The following is a 24,047-nucleotide window of genomic DNA, read 5'->3' as shown; positions in this document are numbered from 1 at the left end:
AATCTTCCGGCTTTGCCTGCTTAAATAAATAAATATTTTATTTAAATGTGTCATTAACCCGCGGAGCGAGCGAAACGCAAAGTTGGCGACACAGCACATGTGTGGCTCCACCTCGGAGTCAATTTTAAAGACCCTTGATTCCGTTTCCATTCCATACGATTCCATTCCACTTCACTCCACTCCTTATATGCGCAGACTGCCTCCGATCTTGGCATCGCATCGCGATCCGGTCAAGGTCAACAATGCGATACGATTGGCAAATAACCTCGAGAGTCGTCTATCAATGTCGGACTCAGAGCCTCGCAGCCGTTGGATGAGCGACAGCGATCATGTTCGGCCTCTCGGCATCCATAGAAATTCACGGAAAAAATATCAAACAAAACATAAGTGCTTCCCACATTCCCTCTAATCAATCGATGATCGATCGATCGATTGATCCGCTCCTAGAACCAGAGAGAGGTTGACTCCCAGACAAACAGACATTCCATTCTCACCTCATAAACCCGGCGACAGCATCAACTTATTTCAATCAATGCATTTGACTTGCGGCCTATCATTAAACATTTATATAAATCAATAGCGCTAATGGCAACTTTCCTGCCCCAAACAAGCGGCGGGCAATTTGCCATTCCATTTAATCAGACAAGATGGAAAACTGGCACGCATACACCCCTGGCCATAAATATGTATGTATTTCTTTATATATATGTAGGTAGGTAGAGCAGATCAATTGGAAAAACAATTTCCCGCCGGCGGGGGGCGTTTATATTGCGCAAGCGCACCACTGTGTGTGTTACTGTGAAAAGTAAATTAATTTGATTTGATTTTCTGTCGAGCGGAATGGAATTGATGGAAAGGCGCCGCGGGAAAATGTGTGCACCGAAAAAATAGTTATCACAGTTTAGCTGCATTTAAGCTATTAAACTTACTTAATCTTCAATACCTTTGTATGCCTCAAAAGACTTTCTATAAGGAATCATTTTTCTTGGAAAAGGTGTAATGTTAAATTTCAATGGTAGCGAAATAGCTTTTTCTCCCAGTGCACGTCTGGCACTCGATTACATAAACAGTTAACTTCCCAGGGGCACAAGTGACAGATGCCGTATTTTATAGGCCCAGTTTGCAGAGAAAAACCAAGTCGCGAGTCCTGATGGCTTCCACCCACAACTACTGGTGGCCAACGCCCTCGGGCCGCGGTTGCAACTCAATTACTGCAGCTCCTGCGGCATGACATTTGTTCCGTGTCGCCTGACACTTTTCCGTTTTTCCACGCGAAAACGCTTTTCATTGAGTGCCAAGATGTGCCGCACCTTCGAGCGGGTGAAAGTTTTTACTGTGACGCAAGGCGAGCTGAGTAAAAGCCAGCGATAAAATAAACAACCTAATCAAACAAAAATTCTACAAACGCACTCGATATTTAATGCCGCATTGAAAGCCAATTGACAATTGTTTTAATTAATGGCGGGCACGTTGTTAAAGCGCATTAAACTAGGGGAAAATCGCATGCCAAAGCGTTGCCGAATTTCACTGCTAACGACTGAGATTATTATAATAATCACATTGAAACAAAATTACAAAATTTTGCAATAACCCAAAGAAGACACCAAAACATACGAAATACAGACGGCGTAAATTTTCGACAATTTGGCGCTTGGAAATTGTTTGGGCCATGATCGGAACTGGGTTTCATTATGTAATTGATGTTAATTTCTCGACTGCTCGACTGCTCAGCTGAACTTCAAATGCAAATTGGCTACGCGTCTTGTTTGTGTGCCATTTAAGCGGTTTTTAGAGGTATTTTTTTTACCCCTTGGATTCACTTAAAATTCAAATCTGCTTGCCATTGCGTTTGGGGGCGTGATTGGCAGCTAAGTCGGCCAAAACGGCAGCGTCTTTTGATGTCTCTGCAGGCTTGTTGTTTTGTCAGCGTGCGAAAATGAAATCAAAAGTGGAGCGCAGTTTGTTTTGATTGTTGTTAGGTCGGCCTATTGACAAACATAGTATTGAAAAGTGTTGCAAATTGCCCACAAAGGCAGCAAAAGAAAGCAAAAATGAAAGAAAATAGCCCCCATATTATGTCATAACGCTCGACGAGGAGGAAGTGACTGCCCATATTTGTGTCAGCAGTAAACTAATGATACATATCTTTGCAAATAGCCATGCCATAATTTCAAATTGTATCACTCGAAATTGTCGACTAGTAGCGTTTAAAATTCAGAGCTCCTATTTAAGGCTAATGAGTTAATGGCTCGGTCTTCAAGACAACTTGAAAGCCCAATGAATCGATCCATTATGGCATTGTATAAGATAGATCTTTATCCACAGTGCTCGCGTATAAGTGATTTCCATTTGCTACGCAGCGAATTTCCTATATGTCGAGATTAATTTCGTATTATTTTTTGCGCTGTTCCCAATCTACAGCATTTATCGCATATATCTACGCATTTGCCTTGGCTCAATGTCAGAAGGCATTAAGTGTTATTTACCCAGCCGCAGCTTTTTCTAATAGATTCCATCTGCACATTTTCTACACTTTCAGGATCAGAACGAGAATCTAGCGATACACACGAACAGAGGCATCGATGCTCTGGACAAGTTTGCCAACTTCTTGCGCGATCGAGTGGCCATAGAAACGGAATATGCCGGCAAATTAAGGTGAGTCCTCTTCCCCTTATAAATCTGTCATTTATAACGAATACAAATTAGGGGATTAACTGTTGGGCAATACATTTCGAAAGCCGTTAATAAAAATGCTTTTACAGACTGAAAGTTTAAAGTAATTGAAATGATTAACCACTTTTAAACACCAATATCTCCTTTAGACGAAGACTTTATTTTTAGTTACTTGTAAGGCATTAAAACGAATTAATACTCTTGTCGCTGCCAAATTTGGTCTTAACAAATAGCCAATTAAATATAAATATTTCTCTAGTTGCAACTGGCCTCACCCATTTCTGGCATGTCTGGTGGCTTTTGGCAGTCGAATATTAATGTTCTCGCTAATGTAAATCCGATATACAAGTAAAGCCAAAAAACGTGATGCCAAGAAATGAGCACAAGGTCGTCCACTTGTGGAACTGATTGCCCAGCAGGCTCCATTCCCGGCTAAAACAAAAAAGCAAAAATCTCTTAACTTAAAACGCATTTAATCGAAGTCTTTGTCTTGGACATTATTGTACATTAGCTGCAGCCTTCGTTGGCGACAGAACAACGCTCGATTCCCATAAACAATAATCGTAAATAGTTAATTGTATGCACTCACATATGCGCTCACTTGTGGCGCATTTCAATTACCGCCAATACGTTTATGTTTATGGATCCCGGGAATTTTCGAGAGCTGCTGCTGCACCCCTGTAAATTGTAAACTGCACTAAATTGAGTGACACCCGAGCAGAGACACCACCACGACCTGCCCCACGCAATTGACACGCGACTGCCTCGTTGAGTGGCCAATCCCCAATCTCCAAACCCCAATGCCCGCTTGCTGGCTTGTCCAGCAGAACTGGACAACGTGGGACATGTGGGGAACCTAATGGGATTAGGCTTCGGTTACCCAGTCGATTGCCCAACATGGCAGCGTGGGTCGGTGTTGGCTGTCAGTTCGTCATAATTGTTTAATTTAAGCGAAGATTATGTTGCCCCGTCAAGGTGTTCGCCACAAACGAGGGGAGAATCGCTGGTTTCCCACTGCCTGGCACCGAGTTCCCACCATGAGTCGCAGCTTTGCTTGATGACTCCGCTTCAGTCTCTCAGTCTTTAGTCTCAGCTTCAGCTTCAGTCTCAGCTTTAGTTTAAGATTCAGTTTTAGTTGCCTCTCCCCCTGGCTGGTGGGACTGAACTATGGCCCCTGATATGGCTGGGAGCTACCGTCTTGACTCGTTTTAATGACTTTATCATTACGCGTCTAACGTTGCTTGCGGCGACCAGAGGTGCAGTTTTACACTGCGAAAGAAGTCGTGGTGTCTCAAAATGTCTTGCAAAAAGGTGTTAAAGGTATAAGCTTGTTAATGTTTTCAAAGTGAATGCTTTTGTATTTGCATAAAATGGTTATATAGCTTTAAACATATATAAATGTTCGATATACCAGCTCAAATCAAAAGGAAAACCTACTTAGCTTTATAATTTAAAATCTAGCTAGTTTTCAGTGTGTATTTGTACTTTGAGCTGGAGTCTGGAAGAGAGTATGCTATAGTATACCTGAGTAATCGTAGTAGTAGCAACTAGACCACAAAGCCGCCGCATGAAACTGCGAGGAAAAACTGAAAAACTAAGAAACTGTATTAAAATGCGCGGCGCAGTGAAATCTTTTGCGTGAGCCGCCTTGGCAATCGCAAAATGAAAAGTCTCGTGTTAATGCAAATGCGCTGCTTAGCTGCTACTATTAATATTACTACTATTATTACTATATCTTTCTTTGCATAAACAAAGTTTCACTAATGCCATGATTTTGATTTTACCTTTCGTTTTTGCAGGCGCTTAGTGAAAAACTACCAGCCCAAAAAGAAGGAGGAGGAAGACAATGAGTAAGCATTATAAGAAAAAACGCGATCAAAAACGATACAATGTATACCATATAGTATAATTGATTTTTTTTTTTTTTTGTTGTTTTTTTTGTATTTTCCTTTACCCTATTCGTTTGTTAAATGTTTTGGAAAATTATCCGTAATTTGTTGCACTTTGTTTGCCATATTTGTTGGCAAAGTGCTAAGTGGATTTGGGTTGGGATAATCTCATATGAATTTTGCTCTAATTGTGCGTGCTCTGTGCCATTCAATTAGCGCGGAAAAATCCACTTGGCACTCGGCTGAGGTTCAAGTGGTGCCACTATGTGTGGTCTGGGAATCTGGGCTTTTAATTACACGCCATGCAAATCTGGCCCAACTGGCAAACTGACAAACTGACATCATGACCCGCAAATAGATCTGTGAGTGTGGCATGTGTGTAACATGACAATGAAGCTATAGCGAAGCCATGGCGATAGCCAAGTGGAACTCTTGGTAATGAAATGCCAAGCGCTTTGCCATATTCAGTTGTAAAATCCATAAATTTATGCCCCATTCCTACGGCCATATAGAGTGGTCATTCTGACAGACGGCGTTGATAGACAAACGGACACACGGACGGACATACAGAAGAGATCCGGAGTCGCGTGGGTGTTCCACAGCGCGTGTCCAACTCTGTCAATCCGAGAGCGCCATAAATCGGGCCCTCGGCTATGGACTGTCTTGAGTTCATAAACAACGCTAAAGGTCTGCACAGAGAAAAATGTGTCGAACTTGTAATGGCACATAAAAATATCAGTGTTAGTTGGTTTTTTCCTTTTATGGTTCACAATTATAAACGCTGTTTTTTTTCGGTGCACAACCACTCGTAGTACTCCTCAGGCGCAAATTGGCGTAGGTCGAACTGATTCACATGCTCTCATTCCACACTACAGATTCACATCGGTGCAAGCGTTCCGCAATCTGCTCAAGGAGGTGGGCGATCTGGCGGGACAGCGCGAGGTGGTGTCCGAGTCCCTCCAGCTGCAGATCATCGCGGGAGTGACGCTCCTGTCCAAGACATTGCGCGAGGATCGCAAGGTGAGTGCGTGGGATTCCCAAAAAAAAAAAAACATGAATTTAAGTAATAACCCATGCGTACCCATGTGTACTTGCAGAAATGCCTTAGCGATGGTGCCACCCTGCAGCAGAACCTCACCACACAGCTCTCCTCGCTGGACCGGGCCAAGCGGAACTACGAGAAGGCCTACCGCGACTCGGAGAAGGCGGTGGACAGCTACAAGCGGGCGGACATGGACCTCAATCTCAGCCGGGCCGAGGTGGAGCGCTACAAGAACGTGATGACGGCCAAGATTCAGCAGTCGGACGATGCAAAGAACGAGTACGCTAATCAGCTGCAGAAGACAAACAATCTGCAGCAGCAGCACTTCAGCATGCTGCTGCCCGCGGTACTCAATCGATTGCAGGAGCTGGACGAGAAGCGCACACGTGGCTTCAGGGAATTCATTGTGGGAGCGGCGGATGTGGAGTCATCGGTGGCGCCAATCATTGCCCGCTGCATGGAGGGCATCGTGAAGGCCGGCGAGTCCATCAACGAAAAGGAGGATACCTTCAAAGTCATAGAAAGGTTGGAAACGATTTTCGAAAGTAAAATGGATCTTAAACTAACATTCTATGCCCACCTTGCAGATATCAATCTGGTTTTACGCCACCAAGGGACATACCCTTCGAGGATCTGTCCAAGTGCGATCCGGATTCCGTGCAGGACTCGCACTACAGCAACTCGACATCGAACCACCTGACCATTAGGGGCACGATGAGTGCCAACAAACTGAAGAAACGCGTGGGCATTTTCAACATATTCGGCAGCAACAAGGTGAGGCAGTCCGTGGCCAATTCCAGGGGCTTAACTTTGGGATCACTCCGTGGGTTTTAGACTCGATGCCCACTGCCTGACTATCTCTATTGTCCAGAGTTTTCAGTTCGCCACACTTGTCCGTTCCATTCTGTGCACTTGCCCCTTGAGTTGAGACGCTTCTTGATTAGTTCTTAAGTTCGATGTTCTATTGATAAGTCGTAGGTCTTGGTTATGGTTTGTGTCTCTTTATGGTTTACTCATCCAGTCTTCTCTCTTTTCCGTTCTATTTCTATATTAATTTGATCGAATCTCGATTACCATATCTTTATTTCACTTGGACATGGTTCTGTCTCTTTGCCGTAAGTACCAAGTGTCCAAAGTCCTCAATGCGTGTCCTCTCCATTCATACTCCACTACCAGATTGGCATTTCCATATATACATACAACGCCTCATTCCTCGGATTGCTTATGAATTGCCATGTTTTGTGTCTGTCTCATTTACTAATACTTTGTGCTTTGAGTTCGCCCATCACCGACTGCAACCTTATCCCAAAAATCCAAAGCTTCTTCTATAACTCACGAATATTAATTGATTAACTCTTGGTTTCTACTTTTGTACACATATTTGTTGCTGCCATTCGATTTTAAAATGATTAAATGCTTAAAATCACACGAACACAACACCACACAACCGACAAACATGTGATACAATTTCAAAAAAAAAATATGTAAACCTACAAAATAAATACTAAATCAATTCGCTGCCAATAGCAACGGCAGATAATTGAAGCCTGTATCACCATGAAGGTATGATGAATCTTTCAGCTTTCTCCCAACTAAATAACATAACTAACATTAACTAAGTCTAGCCTAAACTAGCCCCTTACGATTAATCTTAATAACACCACTATCTCGCTATCTACTAATCACAATCAGCTAAATAAGAATCTAACTATCACTAGCATATCGTTTCCATTAACAATAATTAATAGTCTGAGCCACTTTCACTTTAAACGCCTCAACGCAAATGATCGGCATATTCTTGGCTTGATTAAACATAGTCAAGTTCTAAAAATGAACACCACCAATTATCCAATAGTTAAGCCTTTAAATTAACCAGTAAATTGTTGGCCAACTAGCTGAAAGTAACAGCAGCACACTTACACATTATTTATCTAATCTTAAATTTATTATTTTTTTATTGCTGTTTTTTTATGTGCCATTAGCTCTCGAATTCCACCGCATGATTGAATAGATTTATCGCCTTTTTTCTCTTTCTTTCCATTTCCATATTTTTTCTTTATGATACCATTTTATAGCCTGTTGAATTCGAAACTGGGTTGATTTATATCGAAAGCGGGGCATTGGATTTAAATCTGCATTTATTGTTTTTCTGTGTTGATATTTTTATCTGATGTTTCAGTTTCCTCTGTTATTTGTACTGATTCTAATCACTGCGTGCAACTATTGTTGTGTCTTGTGAATGTCTTGTCTTTTTAGTCCTGATTTGTACTTTATTATTCATTGCATTGGCCTATAAAGATATCATTAGACATATTTTTGATTCAATCAACTAACCAAGCTGTAATTGCCATAGAATTCCCTGACTGCGGATGGACAAAAGGAGGACTTCAGCGATCTGCCACCAAACCAACGAAGAAAGAAACTGCAGGCGAAGATCGCCGAACTGACACAAAACATCGCCCAGGAAACAAAAGCACGGGATGGCCTGATGAAGATGAAGATCGTCTATGAGGCGAACTCTTCGCTGGGCAATCCCATGACCGTCGAGGGACAACTGAACGAGTCGGAACACAAGTTGGAGAAGCTGAAAGTGGATCTGAAGAAGTACCAGGGCTTCTTGGAGAAGGCCAGTCAAGTGCCGACGGCCACCAGCAGTCCACAGGCGACTCGAAATCAATTGCAAAACGGTCATCGAACCTCTAGGTGCGTTACCATTCATTCTAACCAATACCATATATAATCTGGTAACTAAATTTTCAATTTTAGACATTCCAATGGCAGTGCCGATGACCATCATGATGATGGCGACGACCAGCCCGATGATGCTGGCAGCTTAAGCAGGTCAGATTCTGAGGATAATGTGGCGCAAATACAAAATGGGCATAATAATAACAATAACGGGTACACTCATAAGTCTACGTTCAATGTTTATATATATATATATATTTCACCCACAAAAACATACTCGTTCATACATTATCGTAGCATTATGATTTGGCATCGCATATCTAATCTGTATTATTTAATTGGATCATAATATCACTGCACTATTCACGGTGTGTGGCATTTTCTTTGGTGTTGGTTCCTTACTCATTTAAAAGCATATAAACAAGTAACACAGCCCAGAAAGTCCACAATAAGCCAAAGATATAAGAAAATGTATTTTAAATTTAATTACCAATTTGCGTATACTTCTAATTTGTAGTAAATCTTGATTTTTGATCTTTATTGCTCTACACCAAACATGATGACACTTAATAATGTACAAATTGCAACTTCTTCAAATATTTCGTTTCATTTTGCCTTTTCCATGGTGAAATCCAGCAGTTCGGCAAGTCCCGAGAGTGGCCTTGGCACTTCGCACACATCCCTGCCAGGATCGGGACAGGGCAGCGCAAATGAAAATGCGATTGGCGAGGATACCTACTATGAAACGGAAGTGGAGACCCTTAATCCAGTGGGAAAATGTCGAGCCCTGTATCCGTTTGAAGGTGAGTCGTGGAAAGAATGCTTGCGGCAAAATACATCTAATACATGCTGTATTTAATCCACTGTAGCCTCCAGCGAGGGAAGCATACCCATGAGTGAGGGCGAGGAACTGCAAGTGATCGAGATTGACCAAGGAGATGGATGGACGCGAGTGCGGCGGGAGAACAACTCCAATGGCTGGGACGAGGGCTTCGTGCCCACGAGTTATATTGAGTGCACGCTCTATGCTTAGGATTAAGTTCATTTTCGGGGCGGGCAATCAGCCGGGCGGTTTTAAATGTTACCTACTCAGCAAACTCTTGCGTATGTTCGATTGATTTGTGTACTTTTGTCATAACTTTGCGTTCTGTCGGACAGCCATACCACACAAAACATATGAAACAAACACACCTAACTTTCACACAACACTGTACATTTGACCTAAGCTAAGTTCGATTCATTTACCCTTCGTATGCTTTGTATATTTACTTTGATTTTAAACGTCATTGATCTTATGGTAGTGCAAGCTATATCATACTATAAATACTATAGTCATATGCACCTACGAGCATACCTCACCTAATTGTAAGCACCGCAACGTTTCCCTCTTCACAACAACAATCATGATAACACCTATTTATATACATATATGGAACCAGATTTATATGGCACTTGAATACGTGAGAGCATGAAAAGAAAAACTAAAACTGACACTACGGCCGTTGGACATTAAAAGTAATCTTGTGAACACGTTCTCACGTGCAATCCATTTGGCAATGTGTTGATAATACTTACTTTTGCTCGGTTCTCGGCCTTGGCCTTAGGAGCACCTGTCACCTTTCCCGCAGACCAAATTGGAAAAGCGGCAGTGTGCAATTTCCTCAAATTTAAGCACTAAAAACATTGGTAAATATGCAAAGATTAAGCGAGCGGACATCGATCACATCCCATGTACCCAATATACACAACCGAGACTCAAGGATATGTGGGCAAAAGTTATGGCAATCCTGCATGACATGCGGCATATGCAATTGCGGAAGCAAAAAGAACGCGCTAGCTTGTTTTATATAAATAGCAACAATTGTACATTTTACTTTAAACCACTCTATGCATAATTCGTAATCTTAATTTGATGATAATTTTGTATTGCTCTTGGCCTTGTACATTTTCACACACTATGTTTAATGGGACGCGAGAAGCGCATTCATGCCGAGATAGTGCATCTGATTGATTAGTTATGTTTTAGGTACCCCTATACCATTAAGTTCACAACATTAAGGCTTAAGTCAGAGCAAAGCCGGGCGGCAACGACGCCACTTTGCAATACATTTATTTATACATTAATATGATATACCGCTGTATATTGGTAAACCACAATCAAAAACATGAAACGGAAGTCTGCGGATAAAGTCCAGGCGGAGCGAGATAGGTCTTTAGTTAGATATTCAGCAGCCTTCACCATCTGTATTTTGTACTTTCATTTCGCATATATATGCTACCATGCTTTAGCATTTAAGTGTGCAAACAAAGTGAAAATGATTCTGAAACTGAATTCTGTTTTTCTTACGTTTAATAACACGATGTAAACGAATGACGATGAACTAATCTTAGTGCGAACGCAGAAAATAAATAATTCCAAAATTCTTAAATTTATCTAATTTTAAATTCGAACCGAAAACAGGCACATACGTATTACGCTATAATGTTTACAACATCAAATGGAATGAGAGTAATTGAATTTAAGTGACAGACTACGGCAAATGTATGTGAGCAGAAATTGTCGGCTTAATAAAAGTAACTACAATTAAATGAATCATAAAGCTGATCGGCATTTGATCCTTTTGCAAATGGATGTTTTTTAAATTGAAACTTAAGGTTGGGGTTTAATCCAAGAATTACTTTAAAAGTAAATGACTAGAAGCACAGCTAAACTGGAAATTCAATTTTACTTCAGATTAAGCAATTTCTAAATACTAGGAAATTATGTTTTATTTCTGATTAAGCATTTCAAAAATTTTAATTTATGAAGATTTTTTTTTTCAATATTTTCAATCTTAAAGTGACCATAACTTCCTATTTCCGTTCTACCAATTTTAGTAGATTGTTAAAAGCGCGGCATTATTGCCATTGCATTTACGGTCTCTCTTCTTTGAACAGCCGGTAAAGCAAAATAAGTTTTATTATTTAATGGAACCCGCAGCAAAGAAATCGAAAATGGGCAAAAACCAAAAGTTCAATAACAACAAGAAGAAGTATTTCCACGCCAAGAGGCAGGTGCTCCAGCCCGGCCAACGTGGATTCTTTGCCACGTGCAACATCAACGAGAAGGCATGTGTTCGCGAATGCTACAATTTATTAAATCACTATGCGGACATACTTTACGGCCCGGAAAAGCCGGAGAATGAGCCGGAACAGAAGCAGCCAGAGGAAGCTGGACCGGCTGGCGATGCGGGAGAGGATGAGAGGAAGCCGGCGGCTGGAGGTGCCAGTGATGACGACGACGACGACGACTTGGAGGCAGCTGCCGCCAAGTGCCGTGAGAAGCTCTCCCAGCGCAAGGTGCGATTTCAGAATGTGGACACCAACACCACCAACTGCGTGTTCATCCGCACCCAACTGGAGGACCCGGTGGCCCTGGGTAAACACATAATCAACGACATAGCGACCACCGGCAAGTCAATGTCCAGATTTGTCCTCCGCCTGGTGCCCATCGAAGTCGTCTGCCGCGCCAACATGCCGGACATCATCTCTGCCGCGGGACTGCTCTTCGACAAGCACTTCCTCAAGGAGCCCACCAGCTATGGCATCATTTTCAATCATCGCTACAATCAGCAGATCAAGCGGGACCAAATCATCACCCAACTGGCCGAGCTGGTGAACGCCAAGAACGTGGGTAACAAGGTGGACCTGAAGGAGGCCAAGAAATCCATCATCGTGGAGGTCTTAAGGGGCTGGTGCCTGCTTAGCGTGATCGACAACTATCTGGAGTCCAAAAAGTTCAATCTGGCCGAGCTGGCCAATCCCAGCGATAAGAAATCTTCAGATGCCAAGTCGCAGTCTTCGGAATCTTCCTCCAAGGGCAACAATGAGGAACAGAAAACGATTGGAGAAGCTGCATCTTCAGAGGAGTCTAAGACTAGTAATGATAAAAATAAACCAACTGACAACGGAGATACCAAAAACTAACTGAGGAAACAAAAGGTATTGAGACCATCACCGACCTGCCCTAGAAATGGTATAAAGCAATAGTTATAGATGGACCATCTGCTGTGCAGACGAATATAAATAAATGAACCAGCTATTATTTACTTTTGTTAACTATTTATTCTTGTTTTCTTTTATCCATTGACGCTTAGCGACTAAACTTTGGAGAGTCTGTGTGCTGGCCATATCCTATGTCAGAATGTGTATATTTGTGTTATAGCTTACGTTAGGATTAATTGAGTAAAACTACTTGTAGACTAGAGCCTCTTTTCAGTTGCGCTTGAGCAGCATGACCACGGTGCCGGCAATCTTTTCGTACGCCATAAACATCAGAGCGGCTGTGAGCACAGTTTGCAGGATCTTGGCCTCTAGACCGCGGAATAGACCACGGATGCCCTGATGCTGCAGTATGCTGATCATCAGCTCCAGTGTGCTCTCGGTGCGGGGCTTCGGTCCCGCCGAAGTGGAGGGCTTCGAGTCCGACTCCTTGCTGCGATGACGCTGCTTGGTCTGGACCAACTGCAGCGGATAGGTCAGCACCGTGGCGAAGGCCTTGGCAATGGCGCCAATAAAGAAGAAACTCAGGCTGCCCATCTCGCCGCCGGTAAAGCGCATGATGTTGCGCTTAAGCATCTCGTACATCATGAACTGCAGGGCGGGATTGGAGACCAGCATGAGGGAGGGAATGGTGCCCGACCACAGACCGGCGATGCCCTCCTTTTGGGCCACGTACTTGAGACCCTCCAGCAGGTTCTTGTAGTGCTTGTTCACCTCGTCCGACGTTCCGGCCACGTTGCGCATGCGCAGTCGCGTGTTGACCACCCAAAAGGGTGTGGTGGTGAGCACATTGATGATGCCGGCAATGCTGCCCAGTAGCAGATCCTTGAGAGCGCTGTGCTGGGATGGGGAGCCACCCGATGCCACCGCCTTGAGGGCATGGAATGTGTAGAAGTAGACAAAGTTCGAAATGCACAGGCTCTGCAGCACAGGACCAAGACCTCGGTACAGGGATTGGAATCCCTCGCCCAGCACTATCTCCTTGATCACCTGCCTGGTACTGCGCACCTCGCCGGCTTCCTCCACTGCAAAGATTCGTTGGAGAAAACAATAAGTTTTAAGCTGGCGATTCGGAAAAAAAGTGTATTTCAGGTGTGTTTGGTTTAAGCGCTAATTTAACTTGTCACGCATACTACGAGTCAGTGATATCAACCCAACCTTGGACCCCATTATGATAATTATCCAATTTCTAGCATTAGCTCTGAAGGCGCTCTAGTCGTATATGCAAGCATATGCAGTAAATATTTGCTACAATTGTCATTAAAAAATACATCAAGCGTCACCTTACAAAAACCTTTTCTTTATGAGCGTTTACTTATATAAAAAGTACTCCCTTTTTTTGAGAATTTTAGTGAACATAACTTATTTCTGTAAGAAGTTTTATAGATTTCGTTTTACAAGTCAAAGTCCATTGGCTTTATACAACTGCAAAATTTATGCATTCAGATAATATAAACTGTTCGTGTACTTGAGGAACTAGAACGCACACCTTGTAAAGTGAAGCCTCGATATCACTTTTAATTATTCCCTAACCCATCCAGAAATATAATAATCACAATCTTGTCTCGACACATAAACTAGACGCTATCGAATTCCATCATCTATAAGCAGCACCTAAAATTGGATTAGTGCGGGCAATTGATTAGAATGGGGCTCCTTAACATATCATCAATAGAAAGTTTCAAACGCTGGAATTTGAACTCGCCCGCAGATCCATAGGTGTGCTTATAGAAATTATCAAAGCGTGGCCCGCTTATCGGGTTTCCACTGCAGATTATTAGTTACTTGAGGATTGTCAAATCCCTGGGGGCACTTACGTTGCAGGCGGGAACGCACCGTGTCCAGTGGATAGAAGGTGCTCATGGCGATGCAGCCGCCCTGTGAGGAGTTGACCAAATGCAAATTAGCACCGTTACCATCTTGACCTTTAGCCGGCAAATATTTGCCCACTCACCGCAGCTCCGGATACGGCATGCACAAAGTTCTGGTAGCTAAGCACCTGGCTGAGTTTCGAGGGGGCCACCATTTCTGCTGTTTGCTGTTTGTTCGTCGGACTGTGAGATCTCTGGACTAGCGACTGGCGATTGGCGACTGGCTTATTGGTTACTAGGGACTGGAACGTCCGGCGGCGTCTTCGGGCGAGTGTTTACTGATTGACGACGACCCGATCCGCCGGTTGTTGAAAATTTAGCTGCGGCAGCGCTGTTCGCCGCGATGTGTAGATTAGATTAATTTATCGACGGCGGAGGAGGCGGTGGCGGCTTTGTTGTGCCTCCTGGAACACGGCGACTTTTTAAATGATTCACTCACATATTCACAATTTCTGTATAGAATTCACATTCATTCACACAGTATGACCAGTGTTTGAAGCCGCCAAATATACCATCTAGCTGGAGAAATATACTAAAATATATACATATGTTATACGAAATAGACCGTTACATTACTAAAACTTCAATTTTGAAAAATTAACTGATTTTACTGAAATTTATAGACTTCCTAAGCATTTTCTTCTTGCATTCCACATTCTGAGAAATATTCCTGCAATCAAACAGTACCAATCGCTTATAATGCTCTAATCTAAAGTAATATATGTAAATTACATTTATTTTTATTCACTCCTATTACCTATCTTAAGTCTAACTTTCAAAATGTACATTTAAGGTGCGTCCCAGCTTAAAAGAAGAAACGATCAAAGGAGCTGATCTATTAGGCACTTGTCTCTCCGCGGCTCCATTCTTGGTTTCTTCATGAAGTTTACGCCTGTTTCAGTGCTGCTGTTCAGTAAATCGGCTGCTTTTCTCTTGCGATTCTGAAATTTAACTCATTTGATTTAGAGGGAATTATAATTTAAAAAACATATCATATCTTATCACCTCATGTTCCTCCTCCGTTAGCGTGGCGAACACAAAGTTCTTGGCCTTCGCTGACTTCACAGACATAGTGCCCTCCGCTGCGTCCACATCGCCGGAGGATCCTTTTGTGAGTCCTGCCAGTTTGGTGAGCGTTTGCTGGTCCCGAACTAGAAAGGAGCCACGAGCTGCGCTCTTCTGCTGTTTGCCAGCTATTGTTTTTGAGATCAGGAACGGAGAACTCTTCTTCACCTCCACAGTTGTCTTCTTAGAGGAAATAATGTTCAGCCGGCGAATGGAATTACCAGTGTTACTGGTGTTTATCACGGACGTGGAGAGCGGTGAGGCTACCTCCTGAAAGATGGAGAAGTTTAAGAAAAGAACACAAGGAAAGTAATTGAATATTGCGCACCGGTTTTAGACCTTTCTCTAAGAGAAGTTGCTCGCGTTCATAGCGGATTTTTCGCCACAGATGCTCGTTTTCCTCATCGCCACTGCCTTCGTTTCCTTCACCATTGTCGGGTCGATTATCCTCTAAAGTGAAACCGGCCTCCACGTTCTTCCAACGGAATTGGCGCTGGCGATTCGCTCCCTCCTCTTCCTCTTCGAAGAGCATTTCCTTGATCTTGCGCACTTCCCGGATATCCTGATCCATCATTTTACGTCTATCAAAAAAGTAATATGTTTAAATAACTTTAAGTAGTGAAATTTTTAGTTTATACTTACGCGTGTATCTGGCCCAGCTCGTGCCGCAGCTTATCACGATCGAACTGATCTTCGTCGCCCAACTCAATGTCGTATTGATCCATGTTCTTCTCGTCCTCGTCGGCAGATCCCCATTCGGATTCGGAGAGCTCAGCTTCTTTGTCCACAAAGTTGGCGGCTCGCATTTTACGATCCTTCTTGGTCATCTCCACAACAATTTCATTTTCCTCGGAATCGTAGTCCACAAAGGTTTCCGGAATTTCCTCCACTGGCTCTCCGTCGCTTTCCTCCTCGAATTCCTCAGCTTCACCATCGCTATCTTCATCATCCGAGAAGCCCAACTTGGCCTTTTTCTTTGGCCTTTTCTTGGTGAGTTTTTTGTTTCTTGGCTTATCCACTTCCAAGGTATCCGCCTGGGCTTCTTCGTTGCTGGATACTATTCTGTTGGCCACGACTGCCGATTCTCGGTAATCTTCCTGCTGCTCCGGCTGTTGAGTGGGTGCTTGCGATGGCAACTGGGTGGCAAAGGTACCAGAACACAGACCCTCCAGTTCATCTGCGGCCTGACTGCTGCCGCCAAACTGTGTCATGGGAATCTGACTAATCACAGCTGCATCGACTGAAGGAGCGGCGGAGGAGAGCATCTGGGTTTGCGGAAACTGGCCAGAGCACAGATCAAGGAGTTCGTTCTCCTCGTCGCTGGCCGTGCGTCGGGTTTCCGCATCGAAAAGCTTGTGGGCGGATAATTGCAACTGAGTCGCTGTAATGGGAGTAACATTGCTGGGCTTCGGAGTTTGCAGCAGATCGAGATCATCTTCATCGGAGTTGTCGTCCTCGAAGGCTTTAATGATGCGGTTCTTCTTCCTTGTTTGCGTTTCTGGCTCTGGCTCCGGTTCACATTCCTGTTCACTTTCACTGTCATTTTCCTCATCCTCTAGATCTTCAACTGGATCTTCGTCTGCATCGTTTTTGTTTTCTTCAGCATCGTCGTCGTCCTCAGCAGTGCTATCACCTTTATCTATGATTTCCTCGTCTTCATTTATAGTTACTTCTGCATAAGCAGGTTTATCTTCCGGTTCGTACTCCTCATCCACATCCATGCCTTCCTCCTCATCTTCTGCCAGTTTCTCCTGTTCCTCAGCCTGCTTTTTGCGCAGGTCCTCCATGCGTTTCCTGGTGATCAGGGTTTTGAGATGCTCCTGCATTTTGATGTAACCCGCTCCCGGCTTTGGTTCTTTTGCGATTTCCTCTTCGTGCAGGTGAATGCTCACCTTGGACATCTCCAGCTTGCCATGTTCCGTGGATAGGATGCTAAAAACAGGAACCAAAGTTATTGGGCTTCAAAAGGTGGTAAAGTGGGTTACATACTTAACAGTCTCTGTGGTCTTGTGCTTCTTAGCTTCCCGCGTTTTCATCAGTCGATTTAGCAGATCATCAACACCCGTTGGTTTTTTGGCGAACATATCACCAGTTTCCAGATCGATAACCATGTTGGGATCGCCTTTCAGTGAAGGGCTCTCATCAGAGCTCTTCTCTATTTTCAGCCGGTGAATGGCTTCGCTGATCTTGGGAGTGGCTGGTTTAGAGGGCGGTGTTATGTTGATGGTGCTCAAGTCCAGCTTGGGCAGTTCCACCACTTCTGTAATCAGACAGACTTTGCTCGGAGATTTCGCATTAATCTCTTGCTGAACTTCAAAATCAGTGAATTTTAATGCACCATCAGAAGAGGTGGATGCAATGGGTTCTTCTTCAGCAATTAAATCTGTCACCATTGCTTCTTTCTCGACGGGATCATCTGGCAGGGCTTCACCCTGGAGAGATTCCGCTAAAACTGCTTGGCCCGTCAAGTCCTCTGTGTCTTTCTTTGGCTGCTCTGGAGTTTTGGGATTATCCAGCACCTCATCCAAAACACCTGGATTGTCTTTTAACTCCATAGGCTCTTCGTTCTCCGAATCATTCTCCTCATCTGGCTCCGATTCAGACTTGAAGAACTCGGTAGCTTCTTTGGCGCGATCTTCCATAAGTTTTCTAAAAAATAAAGTAGATAAAATCGATCTATTGTCCAATTAAGCCATGTGTAGCTTACGCATAAGCCTCCAACTCCTCCCTGGTCATTCGCAGACCCACCGACTTCCTTGGCTGCCTGCTGGGCATCGGACTTCCTCCAGCCAGAGCCGTGGCCAAAGGAGCGTTAATGGTTCGTCGGCTAAGAAACTCCTTCAGTGTTCTGGGCTTCGGCTGATGATAGGGAACATTGATGTGCGCCTCGCGGTGCAAACGCTGCTGTTCACTTTGGATGGCCTGCATCCCCTCCAGCGCTTTCTTAGCTGATTCCTAATTATAAAAAGTATGTTTAACTATTTATCTTAAATCTTAAATATTTAAAAACTCACGCGAACCACTTTGGGCTTCTTAGGCTTTCCTTTGGAGTCGTTGCTTCCTGTGGGCGCTTCCTGTTCATCTGCAAATTCATATGGATTGTCTAGCTCTGGTTCCGATTCCGAGTCCACCAGTCCATTGAGTTTGTTCTTGATGGGACTCACTGCTGCAGCCGCCTCTTCCGGCTCAGATTCGGAGTCCACCAATCCCTTCAGCTTGTTTTTGGGTGAACTGGTTTCTTCCTCGCTTTGGGCTTTCGGGATTTCATCTTCGCTATCACTGTCCATTCGTTGCTTCTTTTTCTTCGACTTCTTGGGTGGTTCCTGCTTATCCTGGTCTTCCTTATCGCTGTCTATTTCTGCCTCTTTTTCAGTGTCCATTTGCTTGAGATCCTGATCTTCCCCAGCTTCATCTTTATTCTCCTCTACCTCGTCATCGCTCAGTATTTTCTGTTTGTTTTTCGTGGCCATTTTTTTCGGCTCAACTATCTGCTCCTTGTCCTCCTTATTGTCAATACTATCCAACCTATTTTTCTTGTTTTTCTTGGGTGGCTTCTTTTGCTCCAGGTCTTTCTGATGTGTGACCTCCTCCGATTCCTTTCCATCCAACTTTTTATTATTTTTCTTGGCTGATTTCTTTGCCTTCTGCTTTTGAGGCTCCTGATCTTCTTTTTGATCAGTTTTGGAGTCTTCATCCACGTCCATTTGCGAATCCTCCTCTTTTTCTATTTGGGAATCCTTTTTGGGTTTGCCGGTCTTTTTTGCCTTGGTTTTTGAGGCAGATTTCAAATTCTCCTGTTCAGTGCCATTGTCCTCCTTCTTATCCTCTTGTTGCTTCTGTTTCTTGGTCAACTTTTTAGACTGTTGTGTCCTAGCAGGTTTCTCAACTTCAACCTCTTTGTCTGCCGGGGATTTACCCTCTTTAGCCAATTGTTTCTTATTTTTTACGACTCTTTTTGGTTTATCCTCCTTGGAAGAGTTATCCTCCACCTTTTCTGATTGGGTCTGCTTCTTATTCCTTCCCGCCTTCTTTGTCTTATTTGCTGTCACAGGTTTCTCCTGCTCCTCCTGGTCGTCATCCACCTGGGATCTCTTCTTCCTGCCTTTCTTGACGGGTGGCTTCTCCTCCTCCTTCCCCTCCTGGTTATCCGCCGGCTGCTCTTCATCATTATCCGAATCCATCATGGCGGGTACCTTCTTTTTCGGCCTAGTAACCATCTCCTCCTCCACTTCTCCCTTTGGGGAATCATTTCCCTGCTCCATTGCACCTTCCTCCTCATCACTGTCCATCATCCTTTGGCGCCTGGCCTTGGGTGAGATCTTTTGTTGCTGCTCCTGGGCTCCATCCTCGTTGTCGCTGTCATCCGACATCATCAAACTCTTGCCACCCAATAAATCTTCGCCGGAGACCATCTGCTCGTCTTCCTCGTCGAACTCCAGCTTTTCCATCGAGTCGTCGGCCTGCTCATCATTTTCCGCTGCAGCTGCAGTTTCTGCAAGCGTTTCGCTCATATTTCTGGGTCACTTGTTTTTTGTTAATAATAATAAGAAACCAAAAACATTCGGTGCTGAACACGCACACAATTGCACGCAGTTCGATTTTTGGCGCAAAGAGTGTTGAAAGTGCGGGATCCATCAGCTGATGCTGGCAGTGCTGTAAAGTGCACTAAGTAAATACTTTCGACCACACTTGTGTAAAATTATGTAAAGGAAATGTGTCAAATGAATGTATATAAAGTCCGTTACTTGTAGAAATATTCAAAAAATAGTTTAATTCAATATTATAACTTAAATGTTTAGAAAATCCAACAAAGCCATGTTTTACATATTTTTATTTTGTTACATGATATGAAAATTACTTTTTTTAAATATTAAATAAATATTTAAGTAAAGATATAAATTTGCATAAAACATCAAATTATATTTTGTATTAGGGACTTGGTGAAAATAAGTTAGTTATCCATTTAAAATTTAAACACTTCCTTTTAATATATACTTCAAGTTAATAGCCCTATTTAATTCACCTTTTTAGACAGTTGAAACTTTTAACTAGCTGTAAATAAACTTAATTTCTCGACGAGCTGAAACCTATAAAATGTACATGATTATTCAGAGTCAAATCAAGCAGCGTGAACAAATCTCGGACAGCAACTTAATCAGCAGGCTGCAACCTTTCAGCAGTACAGCAATCGAAAGTAATCACCCAGCGGATTTGCATGCTCTCAGAAAAAAAGCAGACAAATGGAAGAAATCCAGGTGGGTAAGCGAGTAAGTTCACCTGTTCCTGTGGTTGTTGCTGCTCTTGTATGAGTATGTTGGCGAATTGTTGCAGTTGGTTTGATTTTGGTACGATGTCGATGTTGCTACTTGCTGCGATGCTTTCTCCGCATCTCTTTCTGGCTCTGGGGCATTTCTCTTTCACAGTTTCGTGGCTGAAAAGGCAAAAAGCTGAAAAGATCTTTCGACCGCGGGTCATTAAGTAACCCTTAGACGACGAGAGTTGCCTTTTATCATTAGGCAACTTGCTCCGATATAAATAGCATTAAAATGCAATTAATAATGCTGAAAAACGCATTCAAACCGCAACCATTAACCTCGGTTCAGAGCCCAATATTCAATCAACTTGACTTCCAATGAAAGCAAAAGGCCCCGAAAAGCGAAACCAAACCGTTTTAATAGGTGTTAAATTCCTCCGACTTTTCACTTAATGTGTGTATTCTGAGATCACACTCGGTTGAAACTTATAAATGATTAATGCATTTTACAAATGCCTTCGATTTTTAAGGGGGACAAATGTTTCACCTTGCCGAATTGCGCAACGTTTAAAAATCCCACACAACAAAGCCATATGTGTTACCCAACCTTAGAAACATCGAAAGAAAGCAGCCATATTTCACGAATCTTGTGCTTTCCGCTATGCCAAATATATAATATATTCGCATATGGAATCGCAGCATGGGCTTAATCATTCGTTAAATTAGCATGGCTTAATAAATATTCAGATACTCTTTTGGAAGAGTTTCCTCGCTATTTCTCATATTCACTTAGAAAATATAATATTAAACATATCGATATCATATTTATCAGAAAAATGATTTGGGTAAGTTTGAGGAATCTGTTTATATTTAAAGAAAATCTCTTTAATACTAAGATATTATATTTATATAAGTTCTTATTTTCTAGTTTCTTAAAAATGTGTTCTTTCCATTCCATCAATGAAATGACAAGCTCTTAAAGATGTAGATGCACTTGTATATCACCTTTAAGTGGTTTCATAGCCACACAAACCTTAAGTAATTTCTGCCCCTTTCCAGCAGAGCGATTAAATCATAATGCTCTTGCTTACGACTTATGAACTGGGCATTTATAACTTTGAGCTTCAGCTAGCGCACCAATTAGCATACTATATACATAAAAAAAACAAATCTTGGTGCCGTCGCACACAATTTCTCTTTCATTTAGCAAAAACTGAAAAAAAATAAAAACAGTTAACTGTGTGTATCTTTCAGGCATCTTTTTTTCATATCTGTAGCAGAGATTTTGCTTTTGGCCATTTACGGTATTTCTGCGCCTTGTTGTCGCTACCTAATTTGCATACGCACAGTTCATAGATACCACCAAAAAACTAAAAAAATCACAACTGGGCCCATGAGATGAAAGTGAAAACACTCGAGTGTGTGCTAAATGCGGAGTCTAATCGAAAGATACACATAATTTCCAACTGTCTACAATCAATATTTATCTTCGCCTCGCAATCTCTCGGAATTCGAAATTGGGATTTCGATCAAAGCAAACAAACAAACAGCCATTGTATACCCCATTTCTTTAGAAAACTATATTTTTAAGCCGATCTTTTCTTTTTGGCAAGACTAAGTGGCTTATGCAATCGCGCGGACTTAAGACCCTGCAGTTTAAAGTTGAGTTTATGCGGCTTATGCAGCCACTCTGTCTTTCGCAATTAAAAGCAAATCGTCCACGGAGGATCGCATACAAAATCTGATCGGGTCTGATCGGCTTGTAATGTTTGTAACGCCACATGTTTGCGTATATGTATATCTTTCGGTTTTGGCTGTTCCTGGGACCCAGACACGCCTTTGGCTGTCTGCGTCTGGCTTTTCGCTGCCCGATTGAGATTTCTTGCCGTTTTGCTATGCCATTTTTTCCTTAGTTGTGTGCGCTTTTTTGTTTTTTTTTTTTTTTTGCGAGTGAAAGTGATACATGGCGCATGACTCAGGCTCCGTCCATGCTCGACTCGACTCCAACCGACTTCCAGCCGACTGGGGTCCCGGCCCCAAGTCATATGCATAAAATAATAATTAAGCGCCATTTATGCAGCCCAAGTCAAAGAAATGGCCAAAAAGGGCGCAGCAGCCATCGAGCGTGGACCGAAACCAAACTCAAAATCAATTGACATGTTTTGCGCACACTGAAAGAATCGATTGGGTAGTATACCATACCACTTTAAGACTTTTTCAAATGTTCTGCTCAAAATGATTAATGATAGCAAATAACACGACCTCTCTCACACCTTTCAACCGATGTACACCTGTAGGCTGCCCTTCAGCAAGTTGCCATCTGAGACCCAGGTTCATTGTCTTTATAAATGTGATTTAGGGCTGGCGACAGTCCAACGGAAAAGCCGCCAGCGGCGGAGTGAACAGTGAAAAACAGTGGAAAAAACGGGCAGTAAATTGCAGACCAGCGACTGACAAAAGAAATGGAAAGTAAAAAGCGTGGCGATTCCATTGAGCTCAAGCTCGATGACCGGGCCCGGGGTTGCAGCTCCGGCCGGAGTGCGACTTGCATAATGATTGGCATGATTGTTGGGGTCGGGCCATGGTCCACAATAATTTGTTTATAAACAATAAGCGCCCAGATTGTGCACCGTTATAACTGCACTGACTTGGCGGCTACAAAAAACGAAAGAAAAGCGAAGTTGTGCAAATCTGTGGTAGCAACTGGTTTTTATCTTCACCAAAATGAAACGAAATTAACTGAATGAAGCCGGTATTATTTTGGGACTTTTGTTACTTTGGGAGCTGAAATGGATAACAGAGGAAAGGTTCGACAGCTGGTAAGTTTGAAAAGATATTTTTAGACTGGTGGTTAAACGTTTTAACATGGGTTTTTTTTACACTTAAGGTTCGGAAAATAACTCAGGCCTCATTAGGCCATATTGTTTAAGAGGTTATTCCAAACAAAAACAAGAGAGAACGCTGTAGTCGAGTTTCTCGACTATCTGATACCCGTTACTCAGCGGGGTGCTACCGCACCAAAAACTGTTGGGCGTTAGAGTGGGCGTGGCAACATGAATCGACAAACTGGTGCAGGGTGCGGGGTGCGGGGTGCCTGGTGCGGGGTCCGGGGTGCGGGGTGCGGGGTGCGATCCTGATCAAGAATATATATACTTTATATGGTCGGAAACGCTTCCTTCTGCCTGTTACATACTTTTCAACGAATCTAGTATACCCTTTTACTCCACGAGTAACGGGTATAAATAACTCAATTTGTATGATTTTATTTCAATAAATAATCAAATTAAGCTTACAAATAACTTAAGCGTAGAAAATAGCCCAGTATACACCCATAAATGCAATTTAATTTTATTATGAAATATCTTCCACTTCTCCTGGCATACTTTACCTCAAAGTGAGGCCACTTTCTCCAGAAAGATTGCGTCACGACCGCGTTCTCCAGCCGAAAACCATTGCCTTCCCCAACTTCTCGCGACCTGAACTGAGCCCCAAAATGGGGGCCCAGAAGTTGCTCAGTTTTCTAG

At 42.9% G+C, this 24,047-nt stretch overlaps 4 protein-coding genes across 18 annotated transcripts in view; 2 read left to right on the top strand and 2 right to left on the bottom strand.

Moving 5' to 3' along the window:
• LOC6532957 (formin-binding protein 1-like) overlaps window positions 1-10,892 on the top strand; it is a 32,947-nt gene extending 22,055 nt beyond the window's left edge. For 2 of the 15 annotated variants that reach the window (XM_015194242.3, XM_039374792.2), the window contains 10 exons: window positions 2,540-2,655; window positions 4,473-4,523; window positions 5,438-5,582; window positions 5,660-6,129; window positions 6,192-6,378; window positions 7,132-7,167; window positions 7,958-8,307; window positions 8,371-8,505; window positions 8,929-9,095; window positions 9,162-10,892. In XM_015194242.3, coding sequence (XP_015049728.1) covers window positions 2,540-2,655; window positions 4,473-4,523; window positions 5,438-5,582; window positions 5,660-6,129; window positions 6,192-6,378; window positions 7,132-7,167; window positions 7,958-8,307; window positions 8,371-8,505; window positions 8,929-9,095; window positions 9,162-9,325 — 1,821 coding nt within the window. In that variant the 3' untranslated portion in view covers window positions 9,326-10,892. The remainder of the gene's footprint in view (window positions 1-2,539; window positions 2,656-4,472; window positions 4,524-5,437; window positions 5,583-5,659; window positions 6,130-6,191; window positions 6,379-7,131; window positions 7,168-7,957; window positions 8,308-8,370; window positions 8,506-8,928; window positions 9,096-9,161) is intronic. The other 13 variants (XM_015194236.3, XM_039374799.2, XM_015194239.3 and 10 more) reach the window with 10 other exon arrangements.
• Window positions 10,893-11,201: 309 nt separating this feature from the next.
• Window positions 11,202-12,393, top strand: LOC6532956 (THUMP domain-containing protein 1 homolog). The gene has a single exon (XM_002093655.4). The coding sequence runs from the start codon at window positions 11,260-11,262 to the stop codon at window positions 12,256-12,258; it is 999 nt and encodes a 332-aa protein (XP_002093691.2). The 5' UTR covers window positions 11,202-11,259; the 3' UTR covers window positions 12,259-12,393.
• Window positions 12,377-14,688, bottom strand: LOC6532955 (peroxisomal membrane protein PMP34). Its single transcript, XM_002093654.3, has 3 exons — window positions 14,288-14,688; window positions 14,151-14,211; window positions 12,377-13,358 (listed from the first exon to the last, which is right to left on the bottom strand). The coding sequence occupies exons 1-3, from the start codon at window positions 14,357-14,359 to the stop codon at window positions 12,547-12,549; spliced, it is 945 nt and encodes a 314-aa protein (XP_002093690.1). The 5' UTR covers window positions 14,360-14,688; the 3' UTR covers window positions 12,377-12,546.
• A 240-nt stretch (window positions 14,689-14,928) lies between these two features.
• Window positions 14,929-19,873, bottom strand: LOC6532954 (claspin). The gene is made up of 7 exons (XM_002093653.3): window positions 18,284-19,873; window positions 17,977-18,224; window positions 17,259-17,918; window positions 15,912-17,201; window positions 15,598-15,850; window positions 15,210-15,539; window positions 14,929-15,145 (listed from the first exon to the last, which is right to left on the bottom strand). Exons 1-7 carry the CDS (start codon window positions 19,778-19,780, stop codon window positions 15,026-15,028), a joined length of 4,398 nt encoding a protein of 1,465 aa, XP_002093689.1. The 5' UTR covers window positions 19,781-19,873; the 3' UTR covers window positions 14,929-15,025.
• Between the last annotated feature and the right edge of the window lie 4,174 nt (window positions 19,874-24,047).

Source organism: Drosophila yakuba, chromosome 3L (genome assembly GCF_016746365.2).
Source record: "Drosophila yakuba strain Tai18E2 chromosome 3L, Prin_Dyak_Tai18E2_2.1, whole genome shotgun sequence".
NCBI lineage: Eukaryota > Metazoa > Arthropoda > Insecta > Diptera > Drosophilidae > Drosophila > Drosophila yakuba.
The sequence above is the reverse complement of the archived record's forward strand: the minus strand, read 5'-3'. Positions and strand labels throughout refer to the sequence as shown.